This window comes from Rhinopithecus bieti, unplaced genomic scaffold (assembly GCF_001698545.2).
Source record: "Rhinopithecus bieti isolate Rb0 unplaced genomic scaffold, ASM169854v2 scaffold_58409, whole genome shotgun sequence".
NCBI classification, from domain to species: domain Eukaryota; kingdom Metazoa; phylum Chordata; class Mammalia; order Primates; family Cercopithecidae; genus Rhinopithecus; species Rhinopithecus bieti.
The window spans coordinates 391,273-415,580 of NW_016822711.1; the positions used below are offsets into that span (position 1 = coordinate 391,273).

At 38.8% G+C, this 24,308-nt stretch overlaps 1 protein-coding gene across 1 annotated transcript in view; it reads right to left on the bottom strand.

Moving 5' to 3' along the window:
• The window catches only part of MEGF10 (multiple EGF like domains 10), a 138,921-nt gene that overhangs the window by 72,806 nt on the left and 41,807 nt on the right, over positions 1–24,308 (bottom strand). Inside the window, exon 4 of the mRNA XM_017860991.1 lies at positions 19,946–20,038. Within this exon, the coding sequence (XP_017716480.1) occupies positions 19,946–20,038 (93 nt within the window). The remainder of the gene's footprint in view (positions 1–19,945; positions 20,039–24,308) is intronic.

Here is a 24,308-nt window from a genome sequence, read left to right on the forward strand (position 1 = left end):
AAAAAAAAAAAAAAAAAAAAAAAAAAAAAAATCTCAAAAAACAATGCACCATATAATCCAATTTTAGCAATATATCAGAATGAACCCAATGAAACTGTCATGAATTTAGGTAAAGATGGCCAAGTACCAGCAATTGCATATGGTTGAAACTACTATCTGGGGAAAAGAGGGAAAAGGGTTAAAATGAGAAAGAGAGACAGAGCTACAGTGAAATGGCATCAATGGGTATCTCTGGGTCTTGAGATTATGTATGATTATTCTTTTATTCATTTGGTTTAACCAGGTTTTCTAAATGTTTTACAGTAAATGTGTATCCTTTTGGCAGTAAAAGAAAAGCAAGCGGTAAGATTTTTTAAATGGTTCTATTGGCTGAGGATTTACATCATGCCAGGTTCCGTGCTTTATGCTTTACCTATCTCTTTCCTTTTAAAAAGGAAGTACATGTGCAGGTTTGTTATGCAGGTAAACTCGTGTCATGGGGGTTTGTCATACAGATTATTTCATCACCCAAGTACTAAGCCTAGCATCTAATAGTTATTTTTTTCTGATCCTCTCCCTCCTCCCACCCTCCACATGCCAATAGGCCCCAGTGTCCATTGTTCCTCTTAATGTGTCCATGTGTTCTCAATATTTAGCTCCCACTTATAATTGAGAACATGCAGTATTTGGTTTTCTGTTCTCGCATTAGTTCGCTAAGGAAAATGGCCTCCAGCTCCATTCATGCCCCTGCAAAGAACATGATCTCATTCTTTTATATGGCTGCACAGTATTCCATGGTGTATTTGTGGCACCTTTTCTTTGTCCAATCTGCCACTGATGGCCATTTAGGTTGATTCCATGTCTTTGCTATTGTGAACAGGGCTGCAGTGAACATTGACGTGCATGTATCTTTATGTTAGAACAATTTATATTCCTCTGGATATATACCCAATAATGGGATTGCTGGGTCGAATGGTAGTTCTGCGTTCAGCTCTTTGAAGAATCATCACACTGTCTTCCACAATAATTGAACTAATTTACACTCCAACCAACAGGGTATTCCCTTTTCTCCACAACCTCGCCAGCATCTGTTATTTTTTGACTTTTTAATAGTAACCATTCTGACTGGATTATACCTATTTCTACTCCTCATGACAATTATGACAAGCACATAGAGGATATTTAGGATTCGAATATTTAGATAAAATGTCCCAAAACTAATCAGTGGGGGCATCAGTACTCAAACCCAAGGCTTTCTGCACACAAAAAGTCAAGGGCTTTACATGAGGCCATTCTGCTCCTGAAGTACTGAAATTATGTCTCAGTTAAGTATAATATTCCACCATTACATTCCTCATCTAATATGAAACCAGCACTCTTTCTAAGGCAGAGCAACAAATGATTAATGATTCACTGAGTAAGGCTTTGGGGTCAACCAATTACTCAGTATTTAGGGACACTGAGAAAGAAATTACCTCAGTAGTGAGAACATAAGACATTTCTCAAAGAGAAAATAAAATTAAAGAGATAGCCACATTTGAAAAGCTTCTAGAAGCTGATAATAATTCTATGTAGGCTGGGCATGGTGGCTTATACTTGTAATTCCAGCACTTTGGGAGGCTGAGGTGGGCGGATTGCTTGAGCTCAAGAGTTCGAGACCAGCCTGGGTAACATGGTGAAAACCCATCTCTACAAAAGATACAAAAATTAGCTGGATGTGGTGGCATGCACCTGTAGTCCCAGCTACGCAGGAGGCTGAGGAGGAAGGATTGCTTGAGTCCAGGAGGTCGAGGCTACAGTGAACTGAGATGGTGCCACTGCACTCCAGACTGCGTGACAGAGTGAGATCCTGTCTCAAAATAATAATTATGACAATTCTATACAAATAAAAAAGCTAGAAAGCTTGCTGTGAACATAGTATCAATGTCATTAGCTTTAAGAGTATAAAGATCTGAAAACCAGACCTATGTAGTACCTGGCACATAGCTGGCACTCAGAAAATATCTAGTGAATAAATGAGAGTGATTGTGAATGTAGAGCACCATAACTTTCACAAGCAGAGAAACCCATAAAATCATCATCAAAATTCTAGGTAGATTCTTCTCTCCTAACCTGCTGCAAACCCTTGGCCCAATTTTCCATGCAAAGGACATGAAATAGAGAGTGGAAGGGGAGGCTTTATAAGATATATTGAGTTTCTAACATGTGCCAGGCATTATTACATTATGAGGGACATTATGTAGCTATTTAATTTAAACCTCACAATAACTCAATGAGTTAGGTATAATTATTCCAATATTTCCATTTGCAAAATGAACTCAGTCGGCCATTTGTTCAAAGCCACTTGGCATTCCAGTGGCAAAAGCAAGGGTTCAGCCCAAGTCCATCAATGCAATGTCTCCAAAGCTGCAATCATCCCTTATACCACACTGACCACCCCAAAGAAGTGATAGTCATCAATTACATACAAAACCGGAATCAGCGCAGATTAACTGCTTCTGCCTGGTTTTCAAAGGGGAACATTCTAGAACAAATGTCTCACAACTGTTTATCTGAGAAATAATAGTTGTTTGCTTAAAATGACAGTTCCCGGGCTTCAAGTTGTAGCAGCAGGTTCATCAGAATAGTTTTGATAAGGAATATCCTATCATGCCCATAATCACACATGTATTGACAAAAAACAAGGCATTAGAAAAAATCTTTGAACACATATAGAGAATATAGTAAATCTCCTTTCTTCATGTAGGACAAGAAAGGGGGCATCATTAGAGATAAACAGAAATGTTAAATGGAGAGGTGCTCTGGAGGAAGGAATAGGGATACATTAATACTTGTCTCATCTAAAGGACTCCATCAGCAACCAACCAAGCAATTGATAAAAACAGATGAACTCATTTTGCCCTTTAAGAAAGAAGTGATGTTTACCATCATGTTCACCTTGTTACAAAATTCCTCAATCACTAGCTGGCTCAAGGAGGGGCTGTAGCCTCTTTACATTGGCTAGACCTGGGCCCTAGCTGGCCCACGGCCAATTCACTGCTACAAAACCTTGGGGTAGTCCCCAACTTTTATTTTTTTGTAAAATGAAGATGGCAGAACACACTAATTACACAAAAGTACTTTTGTGATATGTGACACTGCACAGATCTAGTAACAGCAGAAATTTTATTCCATGATTTGCACATTGGGATGTCCCAGCCCAGCAAAAAGAATGCCCTAGAAAAACATCCTCCAGCTATGTATGAAGCTGCACTAACGTGTCTGACCTTTGTTTGCATTATTTGTTTGTCTTGCGTGAGTCATTCATGCCGGAAAGGACAACTTAGTTCTCACAATGTGAAATTTCAGAAACGAAATTGCCCAGTAACTCTATAAAGAAATAAAGCCTCAAACCTGTTATTCTTTGTTACAAAGACAACTGGAGTAAGTTCAGGCCTGCAAGGAAACCCAGAACCACTTTACATTTAGTCTTCATTGCCAATTAAAAACTGGGGTTTAGACATTTCCTACTTGCTGGTGACTGTATGTCCAGAAGTGTAGGCTTGTATATAGGGTTCAGAAACATAAAAGGAGAAATAAACAAAAACATGACTTTCTTAGTAATCCCCACTTTAGCATAAAAAGATGTCATAAATAAAATCTGGAGAATATTGCCAAATTGACAGGTGCCACAGAATCTCACTACCCTGATTTTTCTTTAGTTTATCTATGCCCATGGTTCACCAACTAAGACAACAGAAGCAACCTTGAAATGCACTTTGAACTGTAAGACACTTTTTAAAGGAACTGATTCTAAATGACAGATAGCAACAGAAATGCCAAGTTCTGTGTACCTGTACTAGGTATAAACCCTAGATGAACTGAGCAGGTCAGGTGTTTTTTATTGTTTGTTTTGTTTGTTTGTTTTTAGAGCGGTCTCGCTGTGCTACCTAGACTGGAGTACAGTGGCACAAACATAACTCACTGTAACCTCTCACTCCTGGGCTTGATTGATCCTCCCACCTCAGCCTCTAGAGTAGCTGGAAATACAAGCACATGCTACCATGCCCAGCTAATTTTTTAAAAATATTTTGTAGAGACAAGGTCTCACTATGATGCCCAGGCTGGTCTTGAATTCCTGGCCTCAAGCAGTGCTCCTGCCTGGGCCTCCCAAAGTGCAGGGATTATAGTCATGAGCCACCACACACAGCCAGGTTGTTGTTGTTGTTGTTGTTGTTTTAAAGTCTTAGTTTAATAGCCTTAGGATCTAATTGTTGAATTGCATAGGGGTCAAGAACTTTAAGATATATCTCTACCAGATACTTACAGTGGGATAACACATCAAATCTTAGAACTCAAGCTTATCATAGGGAAAGAGATGTCCGCTTATAATACATAACTAACCCCACTGGTGTTACTGTTTGCAATAACGAACACTACATGTGCCTTCAATATTATAAATGTCGGTCCGGCACAGTGGCTCACACCTGTAATTCCAGCACTTTGGGAGGTTGAGTCAGGCAGAACACCTCAGGTCAGGAGTTGGAGACCAACCTCACCAACAGAGCGAAATCCTGTCACTACTGAAAATACGAAAATTAGCCATGCATGGTGATGCACACCTGTAATCCCAGTACTCAGGAGGCTGAGGCAGGAGAATCACTTAAGCCAAGATCACACCACTGCACTCCAGCCTAGGCAACAGTGAGACTCTGTTTCAAAAACAAAAAAAATATAAATATCAAGTATTTATTAGGATACATCAAAATCGGTATACTGACTTGACAATATATATTTACATGAAGTTTGGCTATAATGTTCCCCCATGGACTTTAAATATAGGAAAATCCATGACTATGAGATAAATTAATAGAGAAGAAAATTTAATACTTTATAGTCTAAAACATAGGCAAAGTACAAATAAGTCACTTTCAAGAAAATCTCTCTACAGAGTGCCTTTTAGAGGAGACCAAAATAATTTTCCACTGTCTCAAAGGATAGAAAAACATGGTTCTTCCTGAAACATACACCCTTTCTTCTTAAGCCTCAGTTCCCTCAGGGTCTTTTATCTCCCTGTGATTTCATTCCTTGTGCTTCAGGCTAACAAGGCTGTGGTGTGTCATTCCCTTTGTTAATGGTGAAGAAAAGATCCTCATTCAAAACATCAAGCACTTTAAAAATAAAACAACTTTAGAAAGCTTTTCCATCCATGAAGAAGAACAATAAAATGTATTTTCCAGATACTCTGAAAGCATTAAAACCCCATGTCCTTCACATGTCAAAAACCCCTCTGGAGAGCTGACAGAGTGCCAGCGATCACCGTGGACAACCACTCAGTGCTGTTTATATTAATTTTATTCAGTGACTGAGAGAGAACCTTTATTCTTCTTTAAAAATGTTTGTTAAATGAATTTTCAAAGCATGAACTGTCATTTTATAACTTCAATGTGAGCTTATCTCAAATTATTAACCAGAAAAAGAGGTGTGAAATATTTATTCTCTATTGTGCTGAAGTGTAAATGTTGATGTATCTCTATGACAACATATTGATGATGCTATTCACGGTGCAGAAAAATCTCAAGGATATAACTTGTCAGCTAAAATTACATAATTTGGGAGGATTATATTCATTCACTGACATCAAAAGAATAATAACAACCTCAGGAGCCCTTATAAGATACCTTGCTGTTAAAAGTCTTGTCATAGTTTTATTCTTTTGATCATTTATTCTTTCTTTAAAAATATGTTAAGCATCTTCTTTGGCTACAAAATTCTATTTATCGAGCACTTACTACTTGCTCCTTACCAAGACACATACCATAGCTAAGATTTATTTATCTATTACAAGAGACTGGCCCACAGTGAGATTTATCACAGAAGAATGTGCTAGGTGTTACAAGATACAGGATTGCACACATTGCTGAGGAACATAGAGGACTTATGTTCATGCACCTTTGGGCAGAGGAGAGAAAGGAGGGGAAGAGAAGGTTTCCCAGAAGAAGAAGTAGGATTTGAGGTGAATATTAAAGGATAAACATTCAGGACTGCCATTGTGAAAATGCTTATTATCTTCCTTCTGGACATGTGAGGATAAAGGATAGAGGCTTTCAATGACTTCCCTAAAATCCCAGAGTAAGAAAACTAGAATCCTCAATGCTAATTGGATGGTCTGAAAGATTTAATATAGTTTTCTTGAGAAAAAAAATTTAAACGATGGGACTATGAGAGACTACAAATAATGCTATAACAAAGGCTCATGTACCCACAGCAGAGACTTAACTGTTTATGAACATTGTATAACATTTGTTTCATTGTTGAATTCAAGAAATGAAACATGGCAGATAAAGTCCTATTTGACTCCTTCGTGCCTGGTTCTCAGCTCTTTCCCTACCCTTTACCCCAAAGGTAAACACTGTGATAGTTTTAATATATGTCCTTCTAGTCTGTGTGTGGGGGGGGGGGGGGGTTTTTAGAAATAAGATATAGAATTATTTTATATATTTATTAGTTTTATATAAAATGTTTATGTTGTGGTGAATCTTTTGTTATCACCCAATATTTTGATATTGAGATTTACTTTTTATTCTTATTTATTTATTTTTGAGACAGGATCTCACTCTGTCTCTGAGGCTGGAGTGCAGTGGCATGAGCCTAGCTCACTGCAGCCTTGAACTCCTGGGCTCAAGCAATACCCCCACCTCAGCCTCCTCGATAGCTAGGACTATAAGCTGATTAATAATGATACATCTGCTAATATAATGAAATGCTATATACAAGTTTATAGTAATGGAGTTCATTATTATACTATAAACTGTTATGTAACATTTCACCATATTAACAGCCTCCAAAAAATTTACCTCTTCCCACATACACAAACATTTTTAGTTGTTTCCAAAATTTCACTGTTAAAAAGATGCAAATAATATATCTCCTAATATATGTTTCCCCAAAATACATAAACAAATTATAAAGAAGTAGAAATAAAATTGCTGGATTACATGGTCCACACATTAAAATTCTACTCTAGACATAGTCAAATTGATCTCTAAAGTTACTCTACCAATTTACCTTCATGGAAGTGGTATGTGGAAGCTTCCTTTCACATCCTTGGCAAAGCTTAACTTTTGAACCATTGCCAGACTTCTTAACCATTGCCAATCTGATGGTGAGAAATGACATCTTGTTTATTATGTACTTTCCTGTTATTACAAGGATTAGCATATTGTCATGTTTATTGGTCAATCAGCTTTCTCACCTCTGAATTACCTTATCCTACCCTTTGCCTATTTTAAAGTTCAGAGGTTCTTTTACTTATTGATTTGTGGGGGTTCTTTACATATTTTATATAATAATCATTTGTCTGTCTAATTATGTTGCAAAAATATTTTCCTAATCTCTCACTTCTCCTTTAACTTTGCTTATAGTATCTTCTGTCTTAAAAGTGTTTTAAACTCTTATCTGGTCTAAATATTCTAAAAACTAATTTAAAGCATGGATAAATCTGCTTACATAATACTGATTTTACCACGTAAGTTTCTTTTTTTAAGTGGCTGCTTTTCTTTAATGTATGAACAGAAATTTCCAATTATATACTAACATCAAGTTCAAATCAATTCCATTAAAATTTAGACTTTCTTTACAAGCTACCTACCTCCACTAGTTTTATGCAAAAATAGTGAGTAGTAAAACCATTTGGTTTTCACTGAATTTTAAGATGACACCGTTTATTTACGGACCAAGAGCTATGTTCTTATAACCTCTACTATTTGTCCTACTGGAATAGTCTATAACTAGGAAAAATATTATCGTCTTTTTACTTCTGCCCTTTACGAGTTTTATCCATCTCAAGAACACTTAATTTTCTTCAGGCTATAGGCACAAATGTTCAAACTCATTAAAATTAACTAGGTTGTGTATGAATTTTAAAATACTTTGATCAAAGAAAGAAAAGAGTGATTAGCTTTTGCGGGAAAATTCTGACCTTAGGAAATTTTCAAGTGTTTTAAAAAGTTCTTTAACACGGTCACAAACAATAGATATCAGATATAGCCAAGAAAGAAGCTGAATTATAAAAGTAAACCAGAACAGGCTGGGCACAGTGGCTCATGTCTGTAATTTCAGCACGTTGGGAGACCGAGGTGGGTGGATCATTTGAGGTCAGGAGTTTGAGACCAGCCTGGCCCACATGGTGAAACCCCTCCTCTACTAAAAATACAAAAATCAGCCGAGCACGGTGGTGGGCTCCCGTAGTCCCAGCTACTCAGGAGGCTGAGGCAGGAGAATCGCTTGAACCCAGGAGGTAGAAGTTGCAGTCTGTCAAGATCGCACCACTGCACTCCAGCCTGAGTGACAGACTGAGACTCTTGTCTCAAAATAAATAAATAAATTAATTAATTAAATAAACCAGAACAACTAGTTTCAGCCAATGGACAATGGACAGTATAACCCCTTGAGACAAGATACACGTGGCTCTATTAGGATCGGGCAGTAGTCCAAGACAATAGGAGAGGGAAACAAACAAACAAGGTATGTACAGCACCATCCCGTACATATCATCACTTTACTCTGAGCACAGCAGCCAGCAAGCACATAGGTACAGTCAGAAAATGGTTTGTATATGTTTCATGTATATGTTTATATGAAAGAAGCTATAAAGATTTATGATCTAATATTTCTGCTCCCTGTACAAACATTCTTTTAAACCAGGCTGTTATTTCCTGCTGTTTATTTGATTAAAGAGGAGTCTAAAAAGATTAATGAAATATGACTCATCGCTACGTGATTAGAAATAATTTGTAGTCTGCATTTCTTTGCCTAATCTCTTACTGTTCATTTGCACTTTGTATGCATTTGCACACCATTTGGGTACAAATTTAACAACTAAGTTCTACGTCCTCACATAGAATTTCCACCTTGAGAAGTAATATGAGAAAGTTTAGATAGCAAAATTGTTAAACATTCTCCACTCACACAAGGGCCGATTTTCAAACACCTTGCTTAATCATGGGGCCACCATTTCAGAAGTCACTCCTCTATCTCAATAATAACCTTGATGTTTACACTATAATCTATTCTCTCTTGAGGGTGAGGAACTCCCAGATCCACATTTTCCTCAAAGTTCACGGGAACCACACCCAGCACATCTTGCCTGGCTTCTACAATTTCATTGCAGCTACCAGTCTATGGCCAGAGGATCTTCTGCTAAGTCATTAAGAATGAACATGTCAGCCGGGTGCGGTGGCTCACACCTGTAATCCCAGCACTTTGGGAGTCCAAGGTGGGCGAATCATGAGGTCAGGAGTTCGAGACCAGACTGGCCAACATGGTGAAACCCCGCCTCTACTAAAAATATAAAAAATTAGCTGGGCGTGGTGGCAGGCACCTGTAATCCCAGCTACTTGGGAGGCTGAGGCAGGAGAATCGCTTGAACCCGGGAGGCAGGGGTTGCAGTGAGCCAAGATCACACCACTTCACTCTAGCCTGCATGACAATGGGAGACTCTGTCTCAAAAAAAAAAAAGAATGTGTCTACACTGCACACAGCCACAGGCTTCCTGTGCGTCCCGAAGCCACAGGAGCCTGGGCAACCTTAGGCGACTGAAGGAAAGACTTCGCGTCATGCCCTCTCTGTCAAAGACCTTTGGTCTGTTCCTCCCTGGATGCTCCAGATGCTTTGATGATCTGTTTGTTTATACACTTCAGCTCCTCTATCAACCTAAGGGCCCCTCGAAAGAAGAGGCAGTGTCTTACTCATCTCTCCTATCTCATTTTTATATCTGTCACTGCTCCTGGCACATTTATGCTATCATTCCTTCCATCCACAAATACTTGTTAAGCATAACTGTGTGCCCAGGACTGTGCTACACATTCAATGACAGCTAGACAGCAGAGATAAAACAGACAAAATCCATGTTTTCATGGGGCTTACATCCTGGAGGGGAGACAGATAAGAAAAAAAAGTAAACAAATCAAGTATTTTGAGAAAGTGCCTATTTAAAAACATTAAAAAGGAGATGTGATACAGAGTAATAGGGTCATAGTCTTTGCATATGGAGGTCAGAGATAGTGTCTGTATGGTGGTGGCACTTAGGCTGACTAATTGACCTACAGAAGCCAGCCATGTGGCCAGGCGTGGTGCCTCACACTCGTAATTTCAGCACTTTGGAAAGATGCTGAGGTGGGCAGATCTCTTGAGGTCAGGAGTTCGAGATCAGCCTGGCCAACATGGTGAAATCCCCTATCTACTAAAAACACAAAAATTAGTCAGGCGTGGTGGTGGGCGCCTGTAATCCCAGCTACTCAGGATGCTGAGACAGGAGAATCACTTGAACCCAGGAGGCAGAGGTTGCAGTGAGTTGAGATTGTGCCGCTGCACTCCAGCCTGAGCAACACAGTGAGACTCTGTTTCCAAAAAAAAAAAAAAAGAAGAAGAAGCCAGCCATATAAAGAACCAGGGAGAAGAGTATTATTCTGAGCAGAGGAAATAGTGAGTGCAAAGGCAAAAATAAAAATAGTGTGTTCCAAAAATGAAAGGCAGAGGCTGAGCACTGTGATGTCCTGAAAGGTAGAAGAATGAGAAGGCATCAGGGAAACAGGAAGAAATAGATCAAGCATGACTGGATGGATCGTGCTCAGAGCTCTGGAGTTTATTCTAACTGCAAGGGGAAATTCCGGCTGGTTTTGGGAAGGAGAGCAGCATGCTCTAAAGTACATTTTTACAAGATCACGCTGGTCTCACTCTGGTCGTAGAGAATTGACTCGGTGGCATCTGAGGAAGAAGCAGGAAGACCAGCAAGGAGAGTATTGAGATCACCAGTTTAGAGAGAATGTGGCATGGACTGGAGTGGCAGCAGTACAGATAATGAGAAGAGGTTGGATTGGGTTATATTTTGGAGTTGAACCAACGAGATTTGCTGAAAAATGAATATTGCACCAAGTATCAAAAAAAAAGAAAAATCAATGAATGATATGAAGTGGAGTTAAACAACATGACAGGCCAGTCTTATCTTTAAAGCCACTGCATGAACTCACTAGCACAAGTAATTTAAACATCATTAGTATTCTTACTATGCCAGAAGCAATATACACTGGACTTGATTTCATCTGGTAAGGACATCTGTGATCAGAGGTTGGAAATAATGAACCAGATAGATAAATAAATAAATAAATAAATAAATAAATAAATAAATATAAAATAAAACTTTACCAGGTCTTCTGCCTGAGGAATCTCGTGGCAAGGAACTGTGGACAAAGAGAGGCTCCATTTAAAGCAGAGTAGGGGGCCAGGCATGGTGGCCCATGCCTGTAATTCCCAACACTTTAGGAGGCTGAGGCAGGAGGATCATTTGAGCCCCAGAGTAGGGACCTGCATGGGAGACATGGGGAGACCCTGCCTTTACAAAAAATTGGAAAATTAGCTGGGCTTGGTGGTGTGTGCCTGTTGTCCCAGCTACTCGGGAGGCTGAGGTGGGAAGATGGCATGATCCTGGAAGGTCGAGGCTGCAGTGAGCTATGGTCACACCCCTGTACTTCAGCTTGGGTGACAGAGCGAGACCCAGTCTCAAAAATAAATAAGTAAATAAAGAAGGATGTGGCCTGTGAGACAAGAAGAGACGTCACAAAGGGCTGCCCCCTCCTCTGTTCGGTCAAAAGACTGGGCCATGTGTGAAGAAATGTGATGTAAGCTATGTTTGTCACACAAGGAATCGTAAGTAGCATTTACTTGTCATTATATACTGCCAGGCACAGCACTGGAGAATACCTGTTAAGTCCTCATTTAATCCCCACAAGCCTATGAGTATAATAGATATTCTTATCTTTGTTCAAAGCATGAGGAAAGGGAGGCACAAAAACATCACAGAAAGAAGAGCAGCTAGGAGGATGGCAATTCCATTCCAGGATGGGTGATGGAGGGTACTGTTAGTAGTTCTTTGCCCCTCCTGAAAGTGGGAAAGAACAGCCCAAATTTTGGACTCCTTAGGAAAGGCAAAATCAGCAGTTTCTGTCTGTGACCTCTATCAAACTATTTGGATGGTCCATCAGTGAAACTACCTTTGGGACCATTCTGATGAACTGTTCAGAACCCAATCCTTCCCAGTTATCATCATCATCCTGCCCCCAACAGCAGTGAACCCAACTGATTTACTCTTATTCTTGCTGCTCCATCAACCTGATTTCTAAAGTAATTCTGACAGCGCGACAGGCCTGTTAACGACTTGCAGTGAGGACTGGGCTCCCAGCGTCTGCTCTCCGCAGACAGCATCGATCCCACCATTGTTGCCAGTCAATAGATCTTTATGGCAGACTTTGCTAGGAAGTATGTCAGCTTTTTGAGCCTTACGTTTCTGGCTGGTAATATCTTTCAAATGGATTCCCCCATTCGAACATCCCGCAGGCAAAATCTTACTACTTTCTCCATGCTGTACATCATGCCTGCTTTACACAAAAGGTTATCAGTGTTCCTTACACTGCACCTGAAAATGTTTAAGCTAATCTTGCCTCCTAGGCATATTTTCACTACTGCCAACTATATTTAACCAAGAATGCTATTAGTGACTCAATAAAACCCAAGTCTGGAGTTTCTAGACCAAAGTTAATTTCTATTTTTGCCTCTATGTGGTACTAATGTCAAAAGCAAAGAGCCCGAGGGACAAGCATTTGAAAACCATATGCTGGCTGATTTAGGACTCTACCATTTGTGCCCTATAGCTGTAGGTGAAATAGATTTCTCTATAGATGTTTGGAAAATTATAAATAGGATTATATGGCTTAAGAAAACAAATGTGTTATTGCTATTCATACAAAAGGTTTAAAGGGTTTCCATCACAAAGAAAGATCTCAGGAGTTGCATATACATATTGATTAAAGTAAGTTGTACATAAAATCACAGACTTGAAAAGGAGTATAAATAGAATCTGCCCCAACATTCACCAAATTATGAGTGAGGAAAGTCTAGATGGGTGCCATTATGAATTCATCATCTCTAATATTAACGGGCCCTCAGTATCTCTCAGAGGGTTTGTTTTCATAATCATCCAGTGTTGTCTGCCCCTGTCTCCTGCTCTCATTCTCCTCACTGTTTTTGACTCTTGCTACTTTCAGTAAACCTGTTTTCCAACTTCCAGAGGACCCATACCACAGTAATTAAAGTTACTGGCTCTGAATGAGATGCAAGTTTGGCTCCACCACTTACTAGATATATAAATTCCGGCAAGTCACCTAAATGTTCTGCACCTCCGTTTCCTCATCTGTAAATTAGGAACAATAACTGCAACCATCTCATAGTATGTTGTGGCCATTAAGAGAGTAATTCCTGTAAAGCTCTTATAATGATGCTTGCATACCAAGTGCTCAATAAAGATGAACTATTACTATCATCATCATCAATGTAACCGCCCTTCTGCCCCCTTTTATGTCAGCAGACTCTCTCCTGCCAGTTTATCAAGAGAAGGAAGGTCATCTGATATCGACTTCTTCAGATTCTCCTCCCCATTGCCCACCAGCACCCCTGACACCTAGAAACCTGTTTACACCTATTCTGGCCATGCTTTTCTTCCTCATTCTGTTGGGAATGGGAAGTACTCCTTGCTAATCTCTCAGTCAGTGCCCAGGATCCCATCCCATCTCCCAGCTGTCTTCTCAGGAGCCTTATTGCCTCTATTCCACAATCCACTCTCTCAATCCGGTCTCCAGACTCTCCCTCTTTTCTTTCACCATCTTCTCAGGTTCTGAGTCTTTTTCACCTTAAAACACAGACAAAAGCTTAAAAAAAAACAACTTTTTCTTGACCCTACACTTACTTCTTACTAACTCTCTATTTCTTTGCTTCCTCTCCTTGGCTTCTCAGAGAAGTTTCTGAAAGAGTAGTCTATAGCAATCTGTTTTCTGTTCCCACCTGAAAGTGAAGGGCTGTATACTCTTAGCTCTTCTCTCCCTCATCCACTCAGAAAATCTCTCACTACCTTATCTGACTCCATCCAGTTTCCCTCAATCTACCTCTACTACAGAGACAGTTCTCTTTCTTTCACTTTATCTTTCTCCCAAGCTATGAGTTCTGTCAGAGCAGCAACCATTCCTCATTTGTTCCTTTATCCCAAGCATTCAGTGCAGTCCCTTGCACACAGTAATCATTCAATGAAAGTTCACAAAATGAATACATGAATGACCTTCTCAGAATCATATAGAATCATTTGGTTCCTTCAGTCTAATTAAATGGAAGCTTTACTGTGCTCCAACCACATGCCAGGCACAATGGAGGCTTACAGAGATTAGTAACACATGGCCTTTGCCCTCCAGGAGTTGTTTATCATCCCGTGAGAGGAGAAGAGCAATGGAGGATTGATGCATGAGCAGATAAATGATGGAGGAAAGAACAGAGCTAGAGCAGGAAAGAGGGGAGGGGAGAAGGAGATGACATAAAATAGATTAATGTCATTCACTCATAAAAGCTAGGATACGCATTAAGATGTCAATAAAGGTAAAACACGTGTGCTTTTTTAAAACAATAATTTTAATCCAATTTAAAAAGAAGGAATATGTCTAAGTCTAGTCAAATAAATCATGATTTCATTCTGGGAGAACAAACTTTTTACAATTCTCTGACATGCCTGGTTTTTTATACAGAGAATACATTGAGACCTAGGAAAGCCAGGAACACTGACTATGTCACAGGCAGGAACCCTTCCCTCAGCTGCCAAGGTAAACAGACATATCAAATCTCAAAGAGAAGCCTTTGTGGAACTGGACATTTGAAGGTATTTGGCAGTCCCTTAATCACCCATGTATTTTAGAAAGGAAAAAAAAAAAGATAGCTATGTATGACGGTTATCAGTTGGTTACCATCTGACCATTTTAGACTCCTAATGTCAATAAAAGGAGTTAATAGTCTGGTTGGAGTGATTGATCCAGATTGGGAAATCTGGGTTTCAAGGGAAAACTGGGAGGGAAGAACTATGACTGGAACCATGGATCCTGTGGATTACCTCTTAATACTCCCATGCCAATAATAAACGTTGATGAGAAATGTCAACAATTAAAAAAAGGCAGGACAAATAGGAATGCAGATCTTTCAGTAATGGAGGTTTGAGCCACTCCACCAGGTAAATAACCCCAAGTAACTGAAGTTTGGGCTGAGAGTGGGGGAAATATGGGATGGGAAGTAGAAGAGAGAAGCCATAAATATCAGTTATCATCCTGTGACCAATTACATGAAAGACGTTTGCAATAGCTCTTAATGTTTGTTACTTGTTTGTTATATGTATATGTTTATTTTTATTTGCTATTTTCTTTTGTTCCTTTTCATTTTATATGCTAGTTGTTGCAAGTTAGCTTTAGTATCTAGGAAACAGAATATTCAGCGGAACTGTGACTTAATTTGAAAAAAATTTAATATAACCAGCAATGAATCCAATGAATGTTGGGACTTGCATCTCCTCATTTTAGGAAGAGAGTATGAGCATGTTCACTTCTAAGATAAATTGCTGTATACTAGGTGGAAATACAGGGTTTTTTAATGTATAGGAATGCAAACGTGTGGAGGGTGCATATAGGAGTTGGGTAACCAAAGGAGTGTACATCAACAGTTATCAACTTACTGCCTTTCAGCTCTAAATTTATCCTTCATTGCCTGCTCTACATAAACGGATATGTGCCTTCCAAATATTTTTCTATTGCCAGTTGGCCAACTGTTACGTATTTTCAATCAGGGGCGCTAGAAAGACATTGCAAAAGGAGTTTTCCATTCTAGTTCCAGTGCACTCAGAGCACGTAGTGCGCTAGCTCGTAAAGCACCAAGCTTCTGCAATGTAAGCACAGTGCCGACGGCTGCTACAGTACCTGGCTCCTGGAGCACCTATGGCTTTTCCAATGCCTTGTTTTTGTAGCACAAATTGCTTATCCAGAACCAAGTTCTTGCAGCATGGACAGCTTCTCTAGCATCTAGCTCCTGTAGTACACTGTGGCTAGCAGCACCCATCAGCCAACAACTTCCCCTTTTTTGTAGCAGAGTGCTTCTGGTGAGACTTTTCCATGAAGAGTTTTTTTCAAAAGTCCTATAAAAGTTCTAGAGGGCATATTTCCAGCAAGTTCTGCTAGAATAGTACCACAGCAGCCTCTCTGAATCTGAGTGAGCTGTGGCCGTGCCCTCTCCAGCAGTTCTGGATCACACCCTTAGTGGGGTTTCTTCTTTGGACATTCTATCTCCACCCTAGGGGTAGTGGTTCCTTCTTATAGCTGCTATTCCTATATTCTCTAGAGATCTATCTACTTCTAACTAGTCCATCCCCCATTACTCCAATCTCCTGTTATAGTTAGTTAATAATTCTTTATATTTAACGTTCTCCTTTGAAGTTACTTTGTGTCCTAGTAGCAATGACCACACCAGCACCTAGATCTTGGTTTATATATACCACTCTACAATAAAAAGTACCAAGGCTCCTTTGAAAAATTGTTCATTTTAGGGCTGCAGCAGGAAAAATAAAAAATGAGCCTGGAATATCTTCTAGCACCAGAAATTAAGAAAGCACTCAAAATCAAAAAGATGAGTCATGTCAAAGGGACACAATGGGTTGGGTGCAGTGGCTCACACCTGTAATCCCAGCATTTTTGGAGGTCGAGGTGGGTGGATCACCTGAGGTCAGGACTTCGAGACCAGCCTGGCCAACATGGTGAAACCCCATCTCTGCTAAAACTACAAAAATTAGCCAGGTGTGGCAGCACATGCCTGTAAGCCCAGCTACTAGGGAGGCTGAAGCATGAGAATTGCTTGAACCCAGGAGGCAGAGGTTGCAGTGAGCCAAGATTGTGCCATTGCACTCCAGCTTGGGTGACAGAGCGAGACTCCGTCTAAAAACAAAACAAAAAAAGTACACAATGGCCAAAGCTGGAATGACCTGGGCAACAAAATAAATTTTGTAATACTGTTTTATAACCCAAAATGTCAAATCAATACACATGAGTCCTTACTGATATAAATAAATGTTTGAATAAATGCAGGAGAAGAAACAAATCTTCCTTACAGAAAAACTCCAAATAATATAGGCAGATATTCCTTCCTCAAAGACATGGAACTTGAGTCCTGCCCATTCATCCCTAAAGGTGGGATAGACTTAGTTACTTGCTTCTACAGAGTAGAGTACAGAAAGGGGAAAATTGTAAGTTTATGTGGAGAAGCCTAGCACACTACCTCAACCAACTGATGAAGGTTAACCAAGTGATGACATCAGTGATGTCACATGGATATCATGACATGATGTGAAGAGAAAGAGCACTTCAACTCCTGTATTCTCTTCAAAACTCATAACCCATGTCTGATCATGAGAAAAACACCAGACAAACGCAGATTGGGGAACATTCTACAGGATACCTGGCCAGTTCTCCTCCAGACTATCAATTTCAAGGTCATGAAAACAAGGAAAGACTGAGAAACTGTCACAGACCAGAGAAGACAGGGGAGACATGACAGTGAAATGTAGTGTGTTGGTCTGAGCTGGAATCTGGAAGAGAAAGAGGACATTAGTGGAAAAACTGATAAAATTCAAATAACATCTGCAGTTGATTTAATAGTAATATACTACTGTCAGTTACCCAGTTTTGACAAACTAATAATAATTTAAGAAGTTAATAATGGAGGAGGCTGGGTTTGAGCGCACAGGAGCTCTGTACTATCTTTGCAACTTTTCTGTAAGTCTAAAAGTGTTCCAAAATAAAACAAATTTATACTTTAAAAATTTAAAAATAACTGTGGTTTCTGTCTCCTGATTGTACCATAAGTGATACAAGGAGCCAGTCTAATTATCAAAGCAATTATTTTATGGATCTAACGTACACCATCAAATTGATGCATAACAATAACCAAAGAGGAGGGGAGATGGAAATAGAATCCTTTGAAATTAGGCCATTTAAACTCTGCTAAGTAGCATATTACTAGACAATAGATTTTGGTTCCAGAATTATCTGGTCAAGAATAAACAAAATGATATATTTCCTGATATTAGGCTGATTGCCACAGACAAAACCCAGATAGCAAGACCCATATTCTGGGTTCAGCTCAGAATATCATTTTTTACCTGCTTAAAAAGGTATCAGAAATGTTTTTCTCAGAACACCTTTAAACATTTCAGACATCTGTTCATGTTTATTTATGCTTTTGTTCATCATAAAGCCAAACATGACTTGTAAAAAATAAACTAAAAGTTGCCTCAGTATCATATTTCAGTGTTCAAGAACATCTGTTCTCAGAATTCTAGAGTCTCCATTAAACTCCAAAATAAAGCAACAGTTTATTTTCTAGAAGGTCCTAATCAGTTCTAGAGAGTCTGAAACCCATGTAGGCTTTTGTTTTGCTTACACAAACGCTCTTCAGTCTGAGCCCTTAGCTCAAGGTAGTCTGCAGTTCTTAGGAGACAAAGTATGAATACAACTGAAGCTATTCTGTAGCTTTTTTGTCCTGGAATTAGTGGCAAACCACACAGTTTCAAATGACGAAGATGCCCACTCTTCCCATCCCACTAGTTTATAATAATGTTATTTTTCTTCAAGATGTCTAGGCACAACTGATTTTTAAACTGGAAAAGTTAATGAAAGCAACATCACATTTGAGGTCAGTCGGCCAGAAAAATGGACATGAGCCAAATCCCACATCCCAAACATTTTGCCTTAATGGCATGTGAACAAAATGCCCACTCTCCTCCTGATTTCTAACAGAAGCAAAACAAAACCCTGCAAGACAGTTTTTCCCTGGAATTGAGAAGCCTGTCAGGGGCAGAAAGACACACACATATGCGCGCGCGTACACACACACACACACACACTCCCAGTCAGTTTAAGGTACAGTAAAAAGGCTCTTTCACACCAAGCGTTCTGTGCACAGACGGCACAAGGGCTTCCCCTGGAGATGCTGCTTCAAGGAGAGCCAAGAGATCACAAGTCCGAAACAAGTAGTCCTAGCAAGATAAATAATCTCCCCAATTCCAAAGTAAGCAAGTAAAAATTTTTAAAATCAGCTTGTTGAAATAAGTCCATTCAGACTAATTTCAAAAAATTCCTTGATGGCAACGAAGAGAAATTTGTGCTGTCATGCGAACTTGCTAACTTTTAAAACAATTGTTTCCTTTTCTAAATGTAATGTTTCACGCATTACAATTTAGTTGCACTTTAATTCCTTCTCACGTTTCTCAAGGCGAAAAAAGAAGTATAAAGGAAAAGGAAGTGGATGCAATTATGTGCACAGCAACAAGTTAGCCAGAAGATTTTGGTTTAAACTGGGAAATTTAGAAAAGCAACTGTATTACATGACATTCCATGATATAATCTTTACAATAATGAATATGAAATGTTAGGTGTAGACTGCTTTGAGTCCAAAATACCATCATTTTAGAATTATAATTCTAACACAATGGAGACAAATGATATACTATGTTAGGAATTGATTTAACAAGTACCAAAATGTTCATGAATTTTCATTTATGACAGATAAGTCTCCCTAAAGTTATCTGAACAAGTACTCGTTATTTGCATCTCAGAATGCAGAGACAAAAGATATGTTAGCATCAAAATACCAATTTCACTTCTGAGTTAAAAACCAACAGGTGGTAAATTTTAACCACCAAGAAATTTTCTTGGAGAAATCAACAGGTAAAAACAGAAGTTAGGATACAATAGCTATGTTACCACAACTGCCTTACTGAGGTAAGGAGTCTAAATTGTGGACCCTACTCTAGAAAACGCATTCACATCCACAGAAGTATGAGCTGTTGTATGATTGCGGAAGTTTCCTTCTTTCCAAGAACTTTTCTTTATACTTAATTAACAAATAATGTATATGTACATGTACAGATTTAAAAGAAACGGTATGACTGAGATGGACGTGGCATTCACACTACGCTCTGTGTAGAGATGAAGAGGGAAAGCATGACCCAGGGTCATCTGCAGACAAGGAGGCCCCTAGAGCAAAAACATCCCGAGACAGACAACAGCAGGTGGAAACTTACCACTGGAGCAGTTGGTCCCTCCCCAGCCAGGCTCACACTGACAGGTGTTTGGAGCAATACAGCGACCGTGGACACATTTATCAGCACAGTGGGCTGTCAGAGAGAAAATCAATCAAATAAAGAAAGTTGGCACAAGAAAAAAAAAAGCCAACAACACAGCTGTTGCACATCCAAGTCTCAAGTATCACTTAAAAACAACATGCATGCTTGATAATTTTCTTCAATCCATTCCTCAGCCCTCTTACAGTCTGCTGTAGGACCAAACAATTCCCCTTCTTATTTTAGTATCGCCAAATAAATCCCATCATTTCTACTATTCTATTCTACTTCATGCTCAATTAGAAAAGACGTTTCAAGGAAAATTGCCTTATTCACTCTTTAAAAAAATTATCAGTGAGTATCAAATATATCCTTTTTGTGTCAGAAGGAGCCTATGTGGAGAAACAAACCACAAAGCAGGATGTCGGGGCCTCGGAGTGACAGAGTGGATGGGGAGTATTATGATTATGTGTTATGATTTTTTTCACTAATACATTCACCAGAAACTATAGTCACACTTCTTTGTGAACACGTTGTTCACAACTATGACACAGCAGAATTGCTTGCTCTTTTTCTGTTGAGGAGGATATTTGAAAAATGCCACCCAGGTCTTTGGAAAACAGTAAATCTCAATGCTCTTTCGTTAGTAAATATCTTAGGTGTACTCTACCCTTGCAGACAAAGGGGCATCACTGCAAACGTGAGTGAATGGACAGTCTGATGATTTCCAAAATAGGCATTAAAATACGCTGTGCCAAATCTTAGCATTATCATCAACCTTAGTACCATGCACATTGGTTAAACATTATTTAAAATATCTGGATATATGCATAATTGTGAGAACAACTTAAAGGGTTTGGGGTTCAGATATTCTAAAATTTTATTTAAGGGTGGTATGAGGTGCTATGTACTTTAGAGATGCATTTTATTAGTGCATGTCTTATTACAAAAGACTTACTGCCCAAATATATAAAACACCAATAAGTAAAATAAGCCTTATCTCCAGTAGCTCAAACTGGTAACATTTTTGTGGATGTAGAACCTTCAGGAAATTTTCCTACATATTTTCTCCTCAAAAAAATAGAATCATATTTTTCAATGTGCTTTTCACTTAATATAATGACAATAATATTTCCATGTCATTAGTATTAATATATGTGATTTATGCACTAAGGTGTATGTTTAATATGTATGTGTATATATGTATATATACACATGTGCACACATACACAGTGCATATATACTGCTGAACCATAAATGACTACTTCTAAGGTCTTGATCATAAGATTGAGACATGGAGATATATAAGGGTGGGCATTTTAGGTGAAGAGAAAGCAAAAGCAACAGGTAAAAAGAAAAACAAAAGAAATGTTATGTTGGGGGCAGTGTTTGGGGCAATAGCTTTGCAAGGTAGAGAGGGAGACCCTGAAAACCAAATTAAGGTATTGGGGCTTTATTCTGAGAATTCGCTAGGAATAGTTTAATGAAAAGTATACATTTGTTATAAGAAACCAACAGGGAGATGACACCACAATGAAATAAAGTGGCCATAAATTTTGGAAAATACAAGCTCTCTTGCTCTCATCAGAATAACTCTTTAGCACCTAGGCGATTTAGTGAGGAATACCAGGACTGGTGAGCTTGGGACTCTGGTCCAGGGTAGAATTTTCTGATACTAGAGCTTGAAGGAAGTGTTTAGCAACCTCATAATATTTGAGTCAGACAATTACATATTTCATTGTAATTAAAAGCAGAACTTGCCTGTAACATATGAACACACTGGCCCTGCATTATTTTGATTTTTGCTGCCAAGTTAAGTCAATATGTGCCAACTTCAGGGTTCAGTGTCTCCTTCCACCTCTAGGTTTGTGTTTGAACTTGTAGATGTCATTCATTTGTAAGCACAAGGTACTGTTCTTTTGTTAAAATTTAGGTATGTACATACCTAAAGCCAGCAAACTACGATACTTGAGTGTGCAAAGTTCAACTAAATGCCACAGTAGGCTTGGGTCTAACAGTGCAGGGTATGCTCTGGATGCCATCTCACACTGTGTTCAATGGCAGCATGGGTACAGGGGACTCTTCCACCAGTGAGAACTCTGGCACCCACTGTAAATATGTCAAAACAAGAGGGTTTGCCTCCCACTTGTCTTAGGTACTGATGGCATCTATGTTTGCAACTATTACAGTTAACAGCCTTCAGACCCAAGTTTATCAATTATCCTTCATCAACATAGTAAAGCTACTAAAATTCTGTTTGAATATTTCCAGAAGTTTTAAAAATTAGATACTCTTTGCCTTTAATGTGAAACAAGACTTCTTTGACACTGTGCATTTAAAACAAAACACAGAAATTGAATGTAGTGGCTGATGAAAGGAAGTATTCTCCATATTCTTGAATTTCAAACTTTTGTGTTTAACAGTGTAGTTCTCACAAATTAACTTCATACTAAAGAAATGCTATAAATGTTCATTTATATGGTAGATTTATATTAATACAACTTAAATTGTTTTTTATCTTGGGCATCTATGTAAGATTTTATTGGACAAAATAATTAATATTATCATTTGAGAATTTGAAAACTTCTGGGTACTCAAAAAGCTGGATTCCATCAGAGCAACCTAGAGTTTTGTATTCATCTGGCAAGGAGCTGGCTACGAGGGGAGAATGTTTCCGGTATTCTATACAGGTCTCAATTCGCTGCTCTCCCTTTCTTCTCTATCCTTTCATTTTTTTCACCTTTTATCTTCATTTTCACTTTTTACCACTCGACTCGTCTTTCTCTCCCAAACACTATTTATTTGATATACGCCACAGAAGCTGGAAATTAAAATTTGGTTTTAATTGTAGTTGTGTTGACTCCTAACTCCTGGGTGACACCAATTGAGTTCCGCCTGAATCAACTGGTAAGAAAGGTAAGATTGAACAAGCCAGCCTAGCACTTTGCTCTAATATCAAGATAGTACTTATTAGAATGTGTAAATAAATGCATAAGTTAAGCATATGTTCCAGAGAAGTAAGAATCAGAATTGCATTTGGTTGGATCCCAAGCCATTGTTTTTTTGTTGCTCTTATTTTGTTAACTCCAAAAAAGATAATAAGTAGATTTCTATGTGCAGAATCAAAGGAGACCTGCTTCAGAACACTGTGAGATTGCTCGATAATCACACAATGTTCTCATGTGTGATTCTCGATAGTGCAAACTTTGTGTTTTATGAAATGAATTCCAAGAAGTTCAGTCAATTATAATAATTTTTTTAAATCCGTGATGGTAATTTTAAAATATGGATTACATTTATGAAAACCTTGAGCTAACATTTGGCCAAAGTCTGAAACAAAATGTGGATGTGTCATTAGCAGAAAACAAATTTGCCTGTAAGTTAATTAGGAATTGGAAGAGGGAATCTGCTTCCCTAATGATTTATTTTTTCTTAATTAAAGCTAAAGCCAATAGAATCACCTCTCCGCATTGATGCCTAAAGGCAAATAATGATCTAAATGATGAGAAATATTGTTGGGATGGAGTCTAAAAGGAAAGAACATAAAATCCTACTTCTATGATGGAGAATCTTCACACATTAGACTCCCTTATACAAGTGCCATCTCTGCTCCATGCCCTTTTCCACCATCTCTGGGCTCTCCACATCCAGCAACAAACCTCATCAAAGACGGCAAAGAGCAAAAGGAAGCAACAGAGGAGGACAGAGTAAGCTATAGAACTCTCTATATTCTCTAATGTGCTAACTCACCAAGGTGCAGAAACACTGACTATGGCACATGCATGACATAGACGCCCACTCCACCACCAAGAGATTAGCTGAGCTCAATTACTATCTTGGTCTTACCTCCCCCATTCAGCTTCAGATGCCACCTACTCTGGGTGCTGCTTCTATAACTAACATGTTCCACATGAAAAACCAATGTAGGCTAAAGACATTAATTGTTCACGTAGAAAACCCCAAAGTGAACTAGAAAAGACAAAAAGGAACAGAGATCCACTTAGCAAATGTTCAGTAGCTGAGATACAAAGAATAGGTACAAAGGAACCATTATAAGTGCGGCTGTCCCATGAATGGGAATAGATATTTTATTCCCTACCCATGTCCTTTCTTCTTATTTTTAAAAGGGCAATTAAAACTAGAATAACCCAACCAAAGATAATCTATCTAATATGATTTCTTTTCTGCACCCATCTTTAAGAAAATCATTAAATATCATATTCTGAGTCTGAATCTTTTTTAGAGGCCAGACATAAGCTGAATCTCAACCTGCACTCAGTATGCTCCTTCAGACACAGCAAGCTGCACGGGGCAGCCAAGACGT